General features: G+C 40.7%; 1 protein-coding gene across 1 annotated transcript in view; it reads left to right on the forward strand.

Moving 5' to 3' along the window:
- The window catches only part of LOC128704202 (uncharacterized), a 396,156-nt gene that overhangs the window by 176,114 nt on the left and 201,900 nt on the right, over positions 1-18,142 (forward strand). Inside the window, exons 14-16 of the mRNA XM_070091735.1 lie at positions 10,974-11,072; positions 13,768-13,926; positions 14,106-14,264. Coding sequence (XP_069947836.1) covers positions 10,974-11,072; positions 13,768-13,926; positions 14,106-14,264 — 417 coding nt within the window. The remainder of the gene's footprint in view (positions 1-10,973; positions 11,073-13,767; positions 13,927-14,105; positions 14,265-18,142) is intronic.

Here is an 18,142-nt window from a genome sequence, read left to right on the forward strand (position 1 = left end):
AAACTTACAGGGATGATAACAGATGCAATTTTTCCACCTGGATATCAGATTATGAGGAAAGAGAGAACAGAGGAGAGGGAGGAGGAGCATTGCTCATAAAAAACCAGTGGAGTTTTGAGGAGATGGGAGGAATGGAAAGAAGGGAAACAGACGACTTCATTGTAGGAACACTTCAGACTGGTGGTCCAAAGGTGATGATAGCAGTGATGTATAACCCACCACTTAACAGCAGGAGAACAAGAGAAGAGTATGATGTGCGCAATAGGGCACTGGTGGATACACTAGCTGAAGTGGCCAGGAGGGCTCATGTGGGTAGGACAAAATTGCTTATAATGGGGGATTTCAATCATAGAGATTGACTGGGAAAACCTAGAGCCACATGGGGGACCAGAAACATGGAGGGCTAAGATGTTGGAGACTGTATTGGAAAACTTCATGCATGAACATGTTAGGGATACAACCAGAGAGAGAGGAGAGGATGTTGCAGCAAGGCTGGATCTTATATTCATCTTGAATAGTTCAGACATAAGGGATATCACCCATAAAAGACCCCTTGGCGCTAGTGATCATGATGTCCTGAGTTTTGAATATTTTGTTGAGTTAACAGTGGAGAATGCAGTAGCACGAGAACAGAGAGAGAAACCAAACTTCAAAAAAGGGGACTACATAGGAATGAGAAGTTTCCTGCATGAAGTGCAGAGGGAAAGAGAACTAGATGGAAAGACAGTAAATGAAATGATGGAAATAGTGACCACTAAGTGCAGGGAGGCAGAGGAAAGGTTCATACCAAAGAGCAACAGAAAAAATGGTAAGACCAGAGTGAGCCCATGGTTTAACTGGAGGTGTAAAGAGGCCACAGCCAAGTGTGCTAGAGCATGGAAAAGGTATAGAAGGCAAAGGACTCAAGAAAACAAGGAGATGAGCAGAAGAACCAGAAACGAATATCCAAGGATAAGGAGAGAGGCCCAGAGGCAATACGAGAACGATATAACATCAAAAGCCAAATCTGAACCAAAGTTGTTATACAGTCACATTAGGAGAAAAACAACAGTCAAGGACCAGGTAATCAGGCTGAGGAAAGAAGGAGGGGAGCTGACGAAGAGTGACCAAGAAGTATGTGATGAACTAAACAAAAGATTTAGAGAAGTATTCACAATAGAGTCAGGAATGCTTCCAGCAAACTGTGGAGGTAGGGTGCACCAGCAGGCACTGGACACAATACACATAACCAAGGTAGAGGTGAAGAAACTGCTAGACGAACTCGATACCTCAAAGGCGGTGGGCCCAGATAACATATCTCCATGGATACTGAGAGAGGGAGCAGAGGAACTGTGTGTGCCATTAGCAGCAATCTTCAGTAAATTTATCGAAACAGGGCAGTTGCCTGAGGCGTGGAAGACAGCACATGTAGTTCCAGTTTTTAAGAAAGGGGACAGACAGGTAGCATTAAACTACAGACCAGTGTCACTGACTTGTATAGTATGTAAAGTCATGGAAAAGATTATCAGGAGAAAAGTAGTGGAACACATTGAAAAGATTGGGCTCATACATGACAGTCAGCATGGCCTCAGAGACGGGAAATCCTGTGTCACAAATTTACTTGAGTTCTACGATAAGGTAACAGAAGTAAGACATGCAAGAGAGGGATGGGTAGATTGCATCTTCTTAGATTGCAAGAAGGCTTTTGACACCGTACCACACAAGAGACTGGTGCAAAAATTAAAGGAGCAGGCAGGAATAAAGGGGAAAGTACTGCAATGGATCAGGGAATACCTGACAGGAAGGAAACAATGTGTGTTGGTACATGCTGAAGTGTCGGAGTGGGCGAATATGTCGAGTGGGGTTCCACAAGGGTCAGTCCTAGGCCCGGTGCTGTTTCTTGTATACGTGAATGACATGGTGGAAGGAATAGATTCAGAAGTGTCACTGTTTGCTGATGATGTGAAACTGATGAGGAGAATACAAGTGGGAGAGGATCAGTTAAGATTACAAGGGGATCTGGACAAACTACAAGTATGGTCCGATAAATGGCTCCTGGAGTTTAACCCCAGTAAGTGTAAGGTCATGAAGATTGGGGAAGGACACAGAAAACCGCAGACGGAGTACAGGTTAGGAAACCAACAGCTGCAAACGTCAGTTAAAGAAAAGGATCTTAGGGTGAGCATCATAACGAACATGTCCCCTGAGGCACACATCAATCAAATAACTGCTGTAGCATATGGGAGATTGGCAAACCTGAGATTGGCGTTTAGACATCTGAGTAAGGAGTCATTCACGACATTGTATACAGTGTACGTAAGACCTATACTGGAATATGCAGCGCCAGTATGGAACCCTCACTTAGTCAAACACGTCAAGAAATTGGAGAAAGTGCAAAAATTTGCAACACGATTAGTCCCGGAACTGAGGGGTATGTCTTATGAGGAGAGATTAAGGGAACTCAACCTGATGACACTAGAGGGTAGGAGGGATAGAGGGGACATGATAACAACGTATAAAATACTAAGAGGCATTGACAATGTGGACAAGGATCGAATGTTTCAGAGATGGGATACAGAAACACGGGGACACAATTGGAAACTGGAAACCCAGATGTCATTGGAATGTTAGGAAGTATTTCTTTTTATTCTTAGAGTTGTCAGGAACTGGAATAATCTGGAGAGTGAAGTAGTGGAAGCAAGTTCCATAAATTGCTTTAAGAAGAGGTATGACAAATATCATGGAGCAGGGAGAGAGTGAATTAGTATCGACCAGTGAAGAGGTGGAGCTAGGAGCTATGACTCGACCCCTGCAACCACATATAGGTGAGTACACACACACACACACACACACTGGCTGTCTTTAAGCTGGCACTGGACAAGCACCTAAAGTTGGTACCTGACCTGCCGGGCTGTGGCTCGTACATTGGACTGCGTGCAGCCAGCAGTAACAGCCTGGTTGATCAGGCTCTGATCCACCAGGAGGCCTGGTCACAGGCCGGGCCGCCGGGGCTTTGACCCCCGGAACACTCTCCAGGTAATACCTGTGTGCCTCTAGACCACTGTAAAAACTGATAGGAGATTCTGAAGAGAAGTTACAAAGACTGGTGGGCGAATATGGGAGAGTTATGAAAAGAAAAAAGGAAACGAAAAGTGAACGTTGGAAATTGCAAAGTGATGAGGGTAACAACAAATATAGGTAATGAGAGATTGGATATCAGATTGCAGGGAGGGAGTGTGGACTTGTTAGCAAATTAGTCTATGAAAGACAGGGTAAATTATAAAATTGATGAAGGAAAAAAGGTGGGTGGTGCATTCAGGAATCTTTTGAGACAGAACGATGTCCATGGAAGCAAAAAGGGGAGGGTATGAGAGTATAATGGTACCAATGCTTTTATATGGGTGTGAAGCTTGAGTTGTGAATGTTGCAGCAAGGAGGAGGCTGGAGGCAGCAGAGATGTGTCTGAGGGCAAGATGTGGTGTGAATATTATGCAGTGAATTTGTTGCTTGGACATTAGTGTGGAATTATTAAAAGTATTATCCAGAGGTAGTAGGTTGGTAGACAGCAACCACCCAGGGAAGTACTACCGTCCTGCCAGATGACTGTGAAACAGAAACCTGTAACTGTTTTGCATGATGGTAGGATTGCTGGTTTCTTTTTCTGTCTCATAAACACGCTAGATAACAGGGATATCTTGCTACTCCTACTTACACTTTGGTCACACTTCACAGACATGCACATGCATATATATATATACATACATCTAGGTTTTTCTCCTTTTTCTAAATAGCTCTTGTTCTTCTTTATTTCTTCTATTGTCCATGGGGAAGTGGAAAAGAATCTTTCCTCCGTAAGCCATGCGTGTCGTATGAGGCGACTAAAATGCCGGGAGCAATGGGCTAGTAACCCCTTCTCCTGTATACATTTACTAAAAAAGAGAAGAAGAAAAACTTTATAAAACTGGGATGCTTAAATGTGCGTGGATGTAGTGCGGATGACAAGAAACAGATGATTGCTGATGTTATGAATGAAAAGAAGTTGGATGTCCTGGCTCTAAGCGAAACAAAGCTGAAGGGGGTAGGAGAGTTTCAGTGGGGGGAAATAAATGGGATTAAATCTGGAGTATCTGAGAGAGTTAGAGCAAAGGAAGGGGTAGCAGTAATGTTAAATGATCAGTTATGGAAGGAGAAAAGAGAATATGAATGTGTAAATTCAAGAATTATGTGGATTAAAGTAAAGGTTGGATGCGAGAAGTGGGTCATAATAAGCGTGTATGCACCTGGAGAAGAGAGGAATGCAGAGGAGAGAGAGAGATTTTGGGAGATGTTAAGTGAATGTATAGGAGCCTTTGAACCAAGTGAGAGAGTAATTGTGGTAGGGGACCTGAATGCTAAAGTAGGAGAAACTTTTAGAGAGGGTGTGGTAGGTAAGTTTGGGGTGCCAGGTGTAAATGATAATGGGAGCCCTTTGATTGAACTTTGTATAGAAAATGGTTTAGTTATAGGTAATACATATTTTAAGAAAAAGAGGATAAATAAGTATACATGATATGATGTAGGGCGAAATGACAGTAGTTTGTTGGATTATGTATTGGTAGATAAAAGACTGTTGAGTAGACTTCAGGATGTACATGTTTATAGAGGGGCCACAGATATATCAGATCACTTTCTAGTTGTAGCTACACTGAGAGTAAAAGGTAGATGGGATACAAGGAGAATAGAAGCATCAGGGAAGAGAGAGGTGAAGGTTTATAAGCTAAAAGAGGAGGCAGTTAGGGTAAGATATAAACAGCTATTGGAGGATAGATGGGCTAATGAGAGCATAGGCAATGGGGTCGAAGAGGTATGGGGTAGGTTTAAAAATGTAGTGTTAGAGTGTTCAGCAGAAGTTTGTGGTTACAGGAAAGTGGGTGCAGGAGGGAAGAGGAGCGATTGGTGGAATGATGATGTAAAGAGAGTAGTAAGGGAGAAAAAGTTAGCATATGAGAAGTTTTTACAAAGTAGAAGTGATGCAAGGAGGGAAGAGTATATGGAGAAAAAGAGAGAGGTTAAGAGAGTGGTGAAGCAATGTAAAAAGAGAGCAAATGAGAGAGTGGGTGAGATGTTATCAACAAATTTTGTTGAAAATAAGAAAAAGTTTTGGAGTGAGATTAACAAGTTAAGAAAGCCTAGAGAACAAATGGATTTGTCAGTTAAAAATAGGAGAGGAGAGTTATTAAATGGAGAGTTAGAGGTATTGGGAAGATGGAGGGAATATTTTGAGGAATTGTTAAATGTTGATGAAGATAGGGAAGCTGTGATTTCGTGTATAGGGCAAGGAGGAATAACATCTTGTAGGAGTGAGGAAGAGCCAGTTGTGAGTGTGGGGGAAGTTCGTGAGGCAGTAGGTAAAATGAAAGGGGGTAAGGCAGCCGGGATTGATGGGATAAAGATAGAAATGTTAAAAGCAGGTGGGGATATAGTTTTGGAGTGGTTGGTGCAATTATTTAATAAATGTATGGAAGAGGGTAAGGTACCTAGGGATTGGCAGAGAGCATGCATAGTTCCTTTGTATAAAGGCAAAGGGGATAAAAGAGAGTGCAAAAATTATAGGGGGATAAGTCTGTTGAGTGTACCTGGTAAAGTGTATGGTAGTTATAATTGAAAGAATTAAGAGTAAGACGGAGAATAGGATAGCAGATGAACAAGGAGGCTTTAGGAAAGGTAGGGGGTGTGTGGACCAGGTGTTTACAGTGAAACATATAAGTGAACAGTATTTAGATAAGGCTAAAGAGGTCTTTGTGGCATTTATGGATTTGGAAAAGGCATATGACAGGGTGGATAGGGGGGCAATGTGGCAGATGTTGCAAGTGTATGGTGTAGGAGGTAGGTTACTGAAAGCAGTGAAGAGTTTTTACGAGGATAGTGAGGCTCAAGTTAGAGTATGTAGGAAAGAGGGAAATTTTTTCCCAGTAAAAGTAGGCCTTAGACAAGGATGTGTGATGTCACCGTGGTTGTTTAATATATTTATAGATGGGGTTGTAAGAGAAGTAAATGCGAGGGTCTTGGCAAGAGGCGTGGAGTTAAAAGATAAAGAATCACACACACAGTGGGAGTTGTCACAGCTGCTCTTTGCTGATGACACTGTGCTCTTGGGAGATTCTGAAGAGAAGCTGCAGAGATTGGTGGATGAATTTGGTAGGGTGTGCAAAAGAAGAAAATTTAAAGGTGAATACAGGAAAGAGTAAGGTTATGAGGATAACAAAAAGATTAGGTGATGAAAGATTGAATATCAGATTGGAGGGAGAGAGTATGGAGGAGGTGAACGTATTCAGATATTTGGGAGTGGACGTGTCAGCGGATGGGTCTATGAAAGATGAGGTGAATCATAGAATTGATGAGGGAAAAAGAGTGAGTGGTGCACTTAGGAGTCTGTGGAGACAAAGAACTTTGTCCTTGGAGGCAAAGAGGGGAATGTATGAGAGTATAGTTTTACCAACGCTCTTATATGGGTGTGAAGCGTGGGTGATGAATGTTGCAGCGAGGAGAAGGCTGGAGGCAGTGGAGATGTCATGTCTGAGGGCAATGTGTGGTGTGAATATAATGCAGAGAATTCGTAGTTTGGAAGTTAGGAGGAGGTGCGGGATTACCAAAACTGTTGTCCAGAGGGTTGAGGAAGGGTTGTTGAGGTGGTTCGGACATGTAGAGAGAATGGAGCGAAACAGAATGACTTCAAGAGTGTATCAGTCTGTAGTGGAAGGAAGGCGGGGTAGGGGTCGGCCTAGGAAGGGTTGGAGGGAGGGGGTAAAGGAGGTTTTGTGTGCGAGGGGCTTGGACTTCCAGCAGGCATGCGTGAGCGTGTTTGATAGGAGTGAATGGAGACAAATGGTTTTTAATACTTGACGTGCTGTTGGAGTGTGAGCAAAGTAACATTTATGAAGGGATTCAGGGAAACCGGCAGGCCAGACTTGAGTCCTGGAGATGGGAAGTACAGTGCCTGCACTCTGAAGGAGGGGTGTTAATGTTGCAGTTTAAAAACTGTAGTGTAAAGCACCCTTCTGGCAAGACAGTGATGGAGTGAATGATGGTGAAAGTTTTTCTTTTTCGGGCCACCCTGCCTTGGTGGGAATCGGCCAGTGTGATAATAAATAAATAAAAAAACTATATATATATATATATAAATATATATATATAGATATATATATATATATATATATATATATATATATATATATATATATATATATAATGTACATATATATATAAGTATATACACGTGTATATATTCTTTCTTTCAACACACCAGCCGTATCCCACCGAGGTGGGGTGGCCCAAAAGGAAAAACAAAAGTTTCTCCTTTCATATTTAGTAATATATACAGGAGAAGGGGTTACTAGCCCCTTGCTCCTGGCATTTTAGTCGCCTCTTACAACACGCATAGCTTACGGAGGAAGAATTCTGTTCCACTTCCCCATGGAGATAAGAGGAAATAAACAAGAACAAGAGCTAGTAAGAAAATAGAAGAAAACCCAGAGGGGTGTGTATACATATGCCTGTACATGTATGTGTAGTGTGACCTAAGTGTAAGCAGAAGTAGCAAGACGTACCTGAAACCTTGCATGTTTATGAGACAGAAAAAACACCAGCAATCCTACCATCGTGTAAAACAATTACAGGCTTACGTTTTACACTCACTTGGCAGGACGGTAGTACCTCCCTGGGCGGTTGCTGTCTACCAACCTACTACCTAGGACGTGTATATATATATATATATATATATACACGTACATGTGTATATCTTCTTCTTTCTTTCAACACACCAGCCGTGTCCCACCGAGGTGGGGTGGCCCAAAAGGAAAAACAAAAGTTTCTCCTTTCACATTTAGTAATATATACAGAAGAAGGGGTTACTAGCCCCTTGCTCCTGGCATTTTAGTCGCCTCTTACAACACGCATGGCTTACGGAGGAAGAATTCTGTTCCACTTCCCCATGGAGATAAGAGGAAATAAACAAGAATAAGAACTAGAAAGAAAATAGAAGAAAACCCAGAGGGGTGTGTATATATGTGCTTGTACATGTATGTGTAGTGTGACCTAAGTGTAAGTAGAAGTAGCAAGACGTACCTGAAATCTTGCATGTTCATGAGACAGAAAAAAGGACACCAGCAATCCTACCATCATGTAAAACAATTACAGGCTTTCGTTTTACACTCACTTGGCAGGACGGTAGTACCTCCCTGGGCGGTTGCTGTCTACCAACCTACTACCTAGGACGTGTATATATATATATATATATATATACACGTACATGTGTATATATATATATATATATATATATCATTAACACATCGGCAGTCTCATACCAAGCAGGATGACCTGAAAAAGAAAAACTTTCACCATCATTCACTCCATCACTGTCTTGCCAGAGTTGCACTTCCACTACAGTTACAAAACTGCAACATTAGCACCCCTCCTTCAGAGTGCAGGCACTGTACTTCCCTTCTCCAGGACTCAAGTCCAACCTGCTGGTTTCCCTGAATCCCTTCATAAATGTTACCCTGCTAACACTCCAACAGCACGTCAAGTCCTAAAAACCATTTGCCTCCATTTGTTCCTATCTAACACGCTCACACATGCTGGAAATCAAAGCCCCTCTCACACAAAACCTCTTTTACCCTATCCCTCAAATCTTTCCTAGGCTGACCCCTACCCCACCTTCCCTCCACTACAGATTTATACACTCTTGAAGTCATTCTGTTTTGTTCCATTCTCTCTGCATGTCCAAACTACCTCAACAACCCCTCCTCAGCCCTCTGGATAATAGTTTTCGTAATCCCGCACCTCCTCCTAATTTCCAAGCTACGAATTCTCTGCATTACATTTATGCCACACATTGCCCTCAGACATGATATCTCCACTGCCTCCAACTTTCTCCTTGTTGCAACATTCACCACCTATGCTTCACACCCATATACAAGCATTGGTATAACTATATTGTCATACATTCCCCTCTTTGCTTCCATGGACAAAGTTATTTGTCTCCACAGACTCCTAAGTGCATCACTCACCTTTTTTGCCTTTGTCAGTTCTGTGATTCACCTCATCTTTCATAGACTCATCTGCTGATATGTCTACCCCTAAATATCTGAATACAAGCCCAAGACTTAAACTGCCTCCCAGCATACATAAGGGGGATCACCATTAGATCCCTGGCTGTCTTTAAGAAGGCAATGGACAGGCACCTAAAGTCACTACCTGACCAGCTGGACTGTGGTTTGTACGCCAGTTTGCATGCGGCCAGCAGTAACAGACTGGTTAATCATACTCTCATCCACCACAAGGCCTGGTCTCAGACCAGGCTTCAGGGGCATTGACCTTTGAAACCCTCTCCAGGTATACTTCAGGTATTTTCTTTGGATTGGGTTTGATTAACCCCCATTCCCCAGATGCTGTATAACCCCTATGGGTTTAGTGCTTCCTAAGAAAATAAATCTTATCTTGGATTTTGCCATACATGTAGTACAAATCTATACTTGAGTGTATGACCCATATGGGTTTAGTGCATGTAGTGAATGTATATTATACTCGTTTGAATTTATGTATACCTGGAGTATACCTAAAGGATGTTCTGGGGATCAACGCCCCATGGTCTGGTCCATGACCAGGCCTCGCAGTGGATTGGCCTGATCAACCTAGCTGTTACTACTTGACGCACATAAACTGACGTACAAATCACAGCCCAGCTGGTCAGGTACTGACTTTAGGTGCCTGTCCAGCTCCCTCTTGAAAACAGCCAGGGGTCTATTGGTAACCTCCCTTATGTATGCTGGGAGGAAGTTAAACAGTCTTGGGGCCCCTGACACTTACTGTGTTGTCTCTTAGTGTACTCATGGTACCCCTGCTTTTCATTTTGGAATGTTGCACAGCCCACCGAGTCTTTTGCGTGATTTCCATGTGCAGATTTGGGACTAGTGCTGAGTTAGCTGCTGCTGCTTTCCCCACAAGTTCATTCCTGGCTAAATAATTTTTTCTTTAATATTTTTGAATGATTTTGTAGTGACAAAAGTAATACAATATGATAGAGCAATTAATTCGTACATAAGAACATAAGAATGGAGGAACACTGCAGCAGGCCTGTTGGCCCATACTAGGCAGGTCCTTCACAATTCATCCCACTAACTATCTGTGTCCTGATTCTGGTCCCAACTTGAAATCTATGAAAAGAAGCTTTTCTTCAGGTTATTATTCCAGTTAGCCTATACATCCAGGATAACCCAAGAAAGCCATGCATTGTGGCTTATTTCCACTGGCACTTTCAACAGTCAACTAGCACCTAGGTACTGTACCTATTTACTGTAGGGTAAATAATCACAACTGGTTTAAAAGGCTTACTCATGCATCTCTCATCTTGGGACTGAGCATGGGTTCTTTTGGTTGTGAACCAAACACACTGCCACTGAATTCAACACCTCTTGAGTATCATAAGCATTGTGCACCCCTTGCTCCTGTTGTGATTTTGATCATGCACCCTTTGCTCCTGTTGTGAATTTAATCATGTACCCTTTGCTCCTGTTGTGAATTTAATCATGTATCCTTTGTTCCTGTTGTGAATTTAATCATATAGCCTTTGTTCCTGTTATGAATCTAATCATGTATCCTTTGTTCCTTTTGTGAATTTAATCATGTATCCTTTGTTCTTGTTGTGATGATTCTCTTCAGACACATCCTTATAATTCAGGTACTTACTATCAGGAATTCAGCTGGTAGAAAATATCTTGACACATTAAATGTGCTGCTGACAACATTATGAAGTTGACCTGTGAGGTAAGTTCAGTGTTATGTCTATCTACAAGTCCTTGTTCTTTTTAGACACTTGCAGTTGGCTCTCCTTAAATTAATATTGCTTGTTCCCTTTCTCTTCCCATCTTCATTGTATTTTGCCTTTCAGGGTTTAAACTCAAGCAGCCATCTATTGGACTATTCTTGCACTTCTATATATGTGTTTTGACTTCCAGATAAAAATGAGTGTCTGTTACGAAATGGTCATGGCCCCTGCCAGGACACCTGCCACAATACTGAGGGTGGCTACTACTGCACGTGTGATAATTTACCGGGTAAGCAAAAGTGATAATTTAGTGGATAAGCAAATGTGATAATTTACCAGGTAAGCCAAAGGGATAATTTACCAGGTAAGCAAAAGGGATAATTTACCAGGTAAGCAAATGGGATAATCTACCAAGTAAGCAAAAGTGATAATTTATCAGGTAAGCAAAAAAACAAAATCAGGTTCTCTGGTTTAAATAGCTGCTAAAACATCATCAAATGTTTGAGGTATATTATAATGTATTAAAAAACTGATAAGGTGTGATATACCTGCGATTGGTTTTAAGATTTTTCCTACTCGCAGCCTGGCATGACCTGGAGTCAGGCCTCTGTTCAGATTGCCTGATCAACCAGGCTGCTCTTCTCGGCGGCAGCCAGTTGGCCCACATACCCATCACAGTCTGTTTGATCTGGCACTCTGTGGAGGTAGTGATCCATTTCCTATTGAAAGTTTCTGCACTTGTTTTGGCAATATTTCTGATATCGGCTGGTAGTTAGTTGGATACTAGAGGATCACAGATATTGAAAGTGATTTCTTACCATGCTCATGGCTGCCCTGCTTTTCACTTGGTCTCGCTACAGTGCATTACAACAGTGAGTTGGCTTGGGACTAGGCCCCTCAAGTATCTTCCATACATTAGCAGGTATTGCATTTACTCATTCCAGAGAGTACAGTTCCAATTCTTTTATGCATTTCCAGTAAAACAATAAGAGCATAACAGATAATAATTATGCAACAGTTATAGTTTGCTAAGTTAATGTAATAGAAAACAATTATCATTATGGTTTCATTGCTTTGAATTTTAACTCACAGTGTACAAGGTTAGTTATGTTTATGCTCTACTGCTAATAATATCTGTCGTGTGGGGTTCGGTAGGAGATTGATGGATAAGGTAAACTCACTTGTTGGATGGTAATGCTATATTGTCAGACTGTGGTAATGGGAGATGGAGCCCAGCCTGCCGTGTTCTGCCTTCTTCTATGCCTATGCGTCGACTGAGAGCGGGGCAGCTCGTCTCACTCGCTCGCTGCATCCCGTGACGTCATACAGTCACAGGCCTAAGGGATCTTCTATATAAACACATGGATGGTACTATGATACTCAGCTAATCTATATAACACATATAATGGAGGATCAGCAACTATGCTGACATATCCATACAGTCACATGAAAAATTATTGTTAAAACTTCATTAGCAATTTCTAGTAAATCATAATAAAAGGTAAGCATATTGAGTAATATGCACAGGAAAGATTGCATTTTTTAATTTCATAGCCATTATGATGGCCTACTTGCATTCTTTGTACATGTGTCACTTTGTTTTATATATAGTGGAACCTCGGTTTTCGTCATTAATTCGTTTCAGAAAGTCTGACGAAAACCGAATTCAACGAAAACTGAAGCAATATTTCCCATAAGAAATAATGTAAATCCAATTAATCTGTTCCAGACACTCAAAAGTATTAACAAAAATTACATTTTATAGAAAATAACTATACAGTACCAATATATATTATCAGTGAGAAGAAACTGGATGTCTAGCACTGAGTGAAACAAAATTTGAAATGTTAAAGGCATTCAAATCAGAAAAAGTTGGTTGTATTATTTGAAAAAGTGAGAGCTAAGGAAAGTGTGGCAGTATTGGTGAGTTTACAGCTGTTAGAAAAAAAAAGCAGGAGTACAAATGCTTGAATTTTAAGACTTATCACTGCAAATAGAAATGAGAGAGTGTTGGTAATTTTTATTGTTTGTGCATTGATATGCGAGGAGGAGGAGGAGGTTGTAGCAAGTCCACAACCACTGGAAGTTAAAAATATACCATTTATAGAAATTATACACAGAAGGGACACTATGAACATAGCTCTGCTCCTGTAGCTACAAATAAGTAATCACATGCCCACATTGGTTCCTTGGCTGCTCATGTTCCATTACCTGTTGCATGCACTCTTGAGTTTTTTCATACACTCCTCTCCATCTTCCTTCCTTGAATGTGTCCACTGCACACTGATCTTCATAACATTAATGTAAATATTCCACAAACAATTGGTAAAGGATTTTAAGTGTCACCCACGCTGAAAATTACATGTTTTCACCAAACATTATCTTTTTATTGCACTTGCTTGTGAAATAACATGGATAATATTGATAACACAAAAATAAATTCATTACCTCATTTTTGTTCCTTATGTATTATTTTACATGTACAGTGGTACCTCGGGATACGAATTTGAACAATTATGTAAGTGTATTTTTGGGGGTCTGAAACAGATTAATCTACTTTACATTATTCTTTATGGGAACAAATTCGTTCAGTACTCAAACAGATCAGCACATGAACAGCCTTCTGGAATGAGTTAGATTCATGTCCCAAGGTACCACTGTATTTATTTCTAATTTACAATACATTCATGTTTGTTTTTCTCCATTGGTACTTGGGTCATAGAATATTTAAAAAATAAATGAATCCATTACAAAAAATTGTTCAATCTTATGCATAAAATAAACTAATGTGCTGAAAACTTGTAATGAATGAATGTACAGTAATAATTTCATGGAGTGATCAGTAGTCAAACTCTCAGCTGCAGACTGCCAGCCTGTTGCCTTTGTCACTGTGGTTTTACAGTGGTGTGGTAATAATGTATAGTACTAATGTTTGTTGCATCTGCCAGGCTAATCCCCACATTAACGAGTTTTACCTATTACAGGGACACACTTGGGTGTTGACAATCATACCTGTGAAGATGAGGATGAGTGTGCTATCAACAATGGTGGCTGCTCTCACACCTGTCTTAACACCTTTGGTCAAATTTTCTGTACTTGTCCTGAGGGATTTGTCATGGCTATGGACTGGAAGACTTGTGATGGTGAAGCTCGCTTCTTATTTTGTATTGTTAATTATTGAAAGTGAATTAATGATCAGTTTTTTATCTGTATTCAAGAAATTATGAAAATATTATTGTGGTATATGTATATAAAATATGTTAGTATTCTTTTATGTTTACTGTTTATTTTATAAATATACCCTGGCGTATATTGGTAACAGATATCAATGAGTGTGAGTATGAAGACGTAGCAAGTAAATGTGCTTATGGCTGCATCAACACTCAAGGCAGCTACCATTGTGCTGATGCTGATGAACTTGTACAAACTCTACAGTGTCCTCCTGGTCTCATGTCCACTGAGGATGGCCGGAGCTGCAAGGGTCAGTAATCATTCATTCCTTTTTTCTCTTTTTCACTCTACATATCTCCTTTTATTTTCCATCTTCAGAATTTGCCTTGTTATTATCACACTTTTCTGCCTCCTTACATTTTTTTTCATCGTCCTGTAACCATCACTAAGCACTAAGATTCTTGACAGTAAGCTTGTATTTCTTGCATATTACTAACTTGCCTTTTTTTTTTTCTGTATCCTCATCCTCGGCTTTTGCAGTTTGTCTTTTTCATGGATGCGATATGTTTTTTAACTCCTATCTTTCATGCCTAGACTAAACATTTATCATTCACCCTTGTAGGCATTAACTTTCTATCATTACTTTTTTATTCATCTCCATTCTGCATCCTTGCTCACCCATTTTATTTACTAATTTATTTTGCCCCTATCTTTAATTTTTTTCTAGTTAACCTTCATTTTTCATTATCTTGCATTGCCTCATCTTTCACTCTACACCTCTATCACTACATCTTTCACACTTTATCTTCCTCTTTCACTAATTCTTCGGTCTTTACTTTTTTCCTTAATTTCTTCACTTCTCACTCTTCATTGATTCTCTGTATTGGTGTCATAAAGCTAGTAAATTATGAGTAATACTGTATTGAGCTGATTACCTGTGTACAATAATCATTGAATGATCTTAATGGTCATTAATTAAATACCTAGGTCTTCTACTCTTTCTTATTTACATCAGTGACCTCCTAAATACATCGCGACTCCTTAAACCAGATCTTTTCGCAGATGACACCATTTACGTCTTCTCTCACCCAAACCCGGCTATACTTAGTAACACTGTAAACAGCAAGCTACATAAAATATCAAACTGGATGACGACCAACAAACTGACTCTCAATATAGACAAAACTTACTTCATGCTTTTTGGAAACAGAGCATTAAATATCAAGCTAAACATATCACTAAATGGTTAACCCATTACAAGACACACTGAGGACAAATTTCTGGATCTTCACCTTGACTGTAATCTTAAATTTCAGACCCACATTCAGCATATAACTAAGAAAGTTTCCAAAATAGTAGGTATCCTTTCCAAGATATGATCCTATGTACCCCAAAGGGCTCTCCTTACTTTATATCACTCTCTTAATATATCCTTACCTCACCTATGGTATTTGTACTTGGGGAGCTACCACAGCCAAACATCTTAATTCTTTAATAACCCAACAAAAAGTGGTGGTGTGGATGATCACAAACTCCTGTGCCAAACAACACACCCCTCTTCAAAAGCTTGAACTTACTTTATATACAGAATACTGTATACATGCTTATTATTGTGCCTACTATATATACAGAACAATAAACTCCAATATCAACCCTCCACTTAAACTTCTTCTAGACAGCTTCACCAGAACACACAGGCATAACATGAGGCACAAAACACTTTTTGACATCTCTCATGTCCGTCTCACACTATGCAAAATTGCAGTGCACATAAAGGGCCCGAAGATCTGGAACTCTTTGCCCGAAACAGCAAGAGGTCCCCTGCCACACAAATCAGTTTAGGACTATGCTAAAAAATTGTCTCATCTCTCAATTACAACCATACCCACACTATGCTAAACTCTTAACAAAATTTAAAGCAACTCTCCCAAATATTTTATTACTCCTAACTATTAAGTCTATGGAGGCAAAGAAGGGAATGTATGAAAGTATAGTAGTACCAACACTCTTATATGGGTGTGAAGCTTGGGTAATAAATGCAGCAGCGAGGAGGCGGTTGGAGGCAGTGGAGATGTCCTGTCTAAGGGCAATGTGTGGTATAAATATTATGCAGAAAATTCGGAGTGTGGAAATTAGGAGAAGGTGTGGAGTTAATAAAAGTATTAGTCAGAGGGCTGAAGAGGGGTTGTTGAGGTGGTTTGGTCATTTAGAGAGATTGGATCAAAGTAGAATGACATGGAGAGCATTTAAATCTGTAGGGGAAGGAAGGCGGTGTAGCGGTCGTCCTCGAAAAGGTTGGAAGGAAGGGGTAAGGGGCTTGGACTTCCAGCAGGCATGTGTGAGCGTGTTCATTAGGAGTGAATGGAGACAAATGGTATTTGGGACCTGACGATCTGTTGGAGTGTGAGCAGGGTAATATTTAGTGAAGGAAGTTTGGAGAGATATATTGTGTATTTTTATACGTATACATGTACAGTGGACCCCCGCATAGCGAACTTAATCCGTGCAAGAGGGCTGGTCGTTATGCGAAATGTTCGCTATGCTAATTAATTTTCCCCATAAGAAATAATGGAAATAAAATTAATCCGTGCAAGACACCCAAAAGTATGAAAAAAATTTTTTTTTACCACAAAAAAATGTTAATTTTAGTACACACAAACTGAAAAAGGCATGCACAATTACATGACACTTACTTTTATTGAAGATCTGGTGATGATTGATGGGATGGGAGGAGGGGAGAGAGAGTGTTAGTGTTTAGAAGGGGAATCCCCTTCCATTAGGACTTGAGGTAGCAAGTCCTTTTCTGGGGTTACTTCCCTTCTTCTTTTAATGCCACTAGGACCAGCTTCAGAGTCACTGGACTTCTTTCGCACAACATATCTGTCCATAGTGGCCTGTACCTCTCGTTCCTTTATGATTTGTCTAAAGTGGTTCACAACAGTGTCATTGTAACAGTCACCAGCACGGCTTGCAATAGCTGTGTGAGGGTGATTTTCATCAAAAAAGGTTTGCACTTCAAGCCATTTTGCACACATTTCCTTAATCTTTGAAGTAGGCAATTCCTTCAATTTCTCTCTCCCCTCCTTTGAACCAGTTTCCCCAGGTCTGGCCTCTTGCTCTTGAAGTTGATCTATCAGCTCATCAGTGGTTAGTTCTTCATTGTCCTCCTCCACCAACTCTTCCACATCCTCCCCACTAACCTCCAACCCCAAGGACTTCCCCAATTCCACAATTGATTCCTCAACTGGTATACTACTCCTCTCAGGGTTAGCCTCAAACCCTTCAAAATCCCTTTTGTCTACACATTCTGGCCACAGTTTCTTCCAAGCAGAGTTCAAGGTTCTCTTAGTCACTCCCTCCCAAGCCTTACCTATAAGGTTTACACAATTGAGGATATTAAAGTGATCCTTCCAAAACTCTTTTAGAGTCAGTCGAGTGTCTGTGGTCACTTCAAAGCACTTTTGAAACAGAGCTTTTGTGTACAGTTTCTTGAAGTTGGAAATGACCTGCTGGTCCATGGGCTGCAGGAGAGGAGTGGTATTAGGAGGCAAAAACTTCACCTTAATGAAGCTCATGTCCCCATAAAGTCGCTCTGCCACGTCTGTAGGATGACCAGGGGCATTGTCTAACACCAGGAGGCACTTAAGGTCTAATTTCTTTTCAGTTAGGTAATCTTTCACATTGGGGGCAAATGCATGGTGTAACCAGTTATAGAAAAATTCCCTAGTGACCCATGCCTTACTGTTTGCCCTCCACAGCACACACAAATTATCCTTGAGGACATTCTTTTGCCTGAACGCTCTGGGAGTTTCAGAGTGATACACTAATAAAGGCTTAACTTTGCAATCACCACTAGCATTGGCACACATCAACAAAGTAAGCCTGTCTTTCATAGGCTTATGTCCTGGGAGTGCCTTTTCCTCCTGAGTAATGTAGGTCCTGCTTGGCATTTTCTTCCAGAACAGGCCTGTTTCATCACAATTAAACACTTGTTCAGGTTCCAGTCCTTCAGTTTCTATGTACTCCTTGAATTCATGCACATATTTTTCAGCCGCTTTGTGGTCCGAACTGGCAGCCTCACCATGCCGTATCACACTATGGATGCCACTACGCTTCTTAAATCTCTCAAACCAACCTTTGCTGGCCTTAAATTCACTCACATCATCACTAGTTGCAGGCATTTTTTTA

The sequence above is a fragment of the Cherax quadricarinatus genome, chromosome 37, assembly GCF_038502225.1.
Source record: "Cherax quadricarinatus isolate ZL_2023a chromosome 37, ASM3850222v1, whole genome shotgun sequence".
NCBI lineage: Eukaryota > Metazoa > Arthropoda > Malacostraca > Decapoda > Parastacidae > Cherax > Cherax quadricarinatus.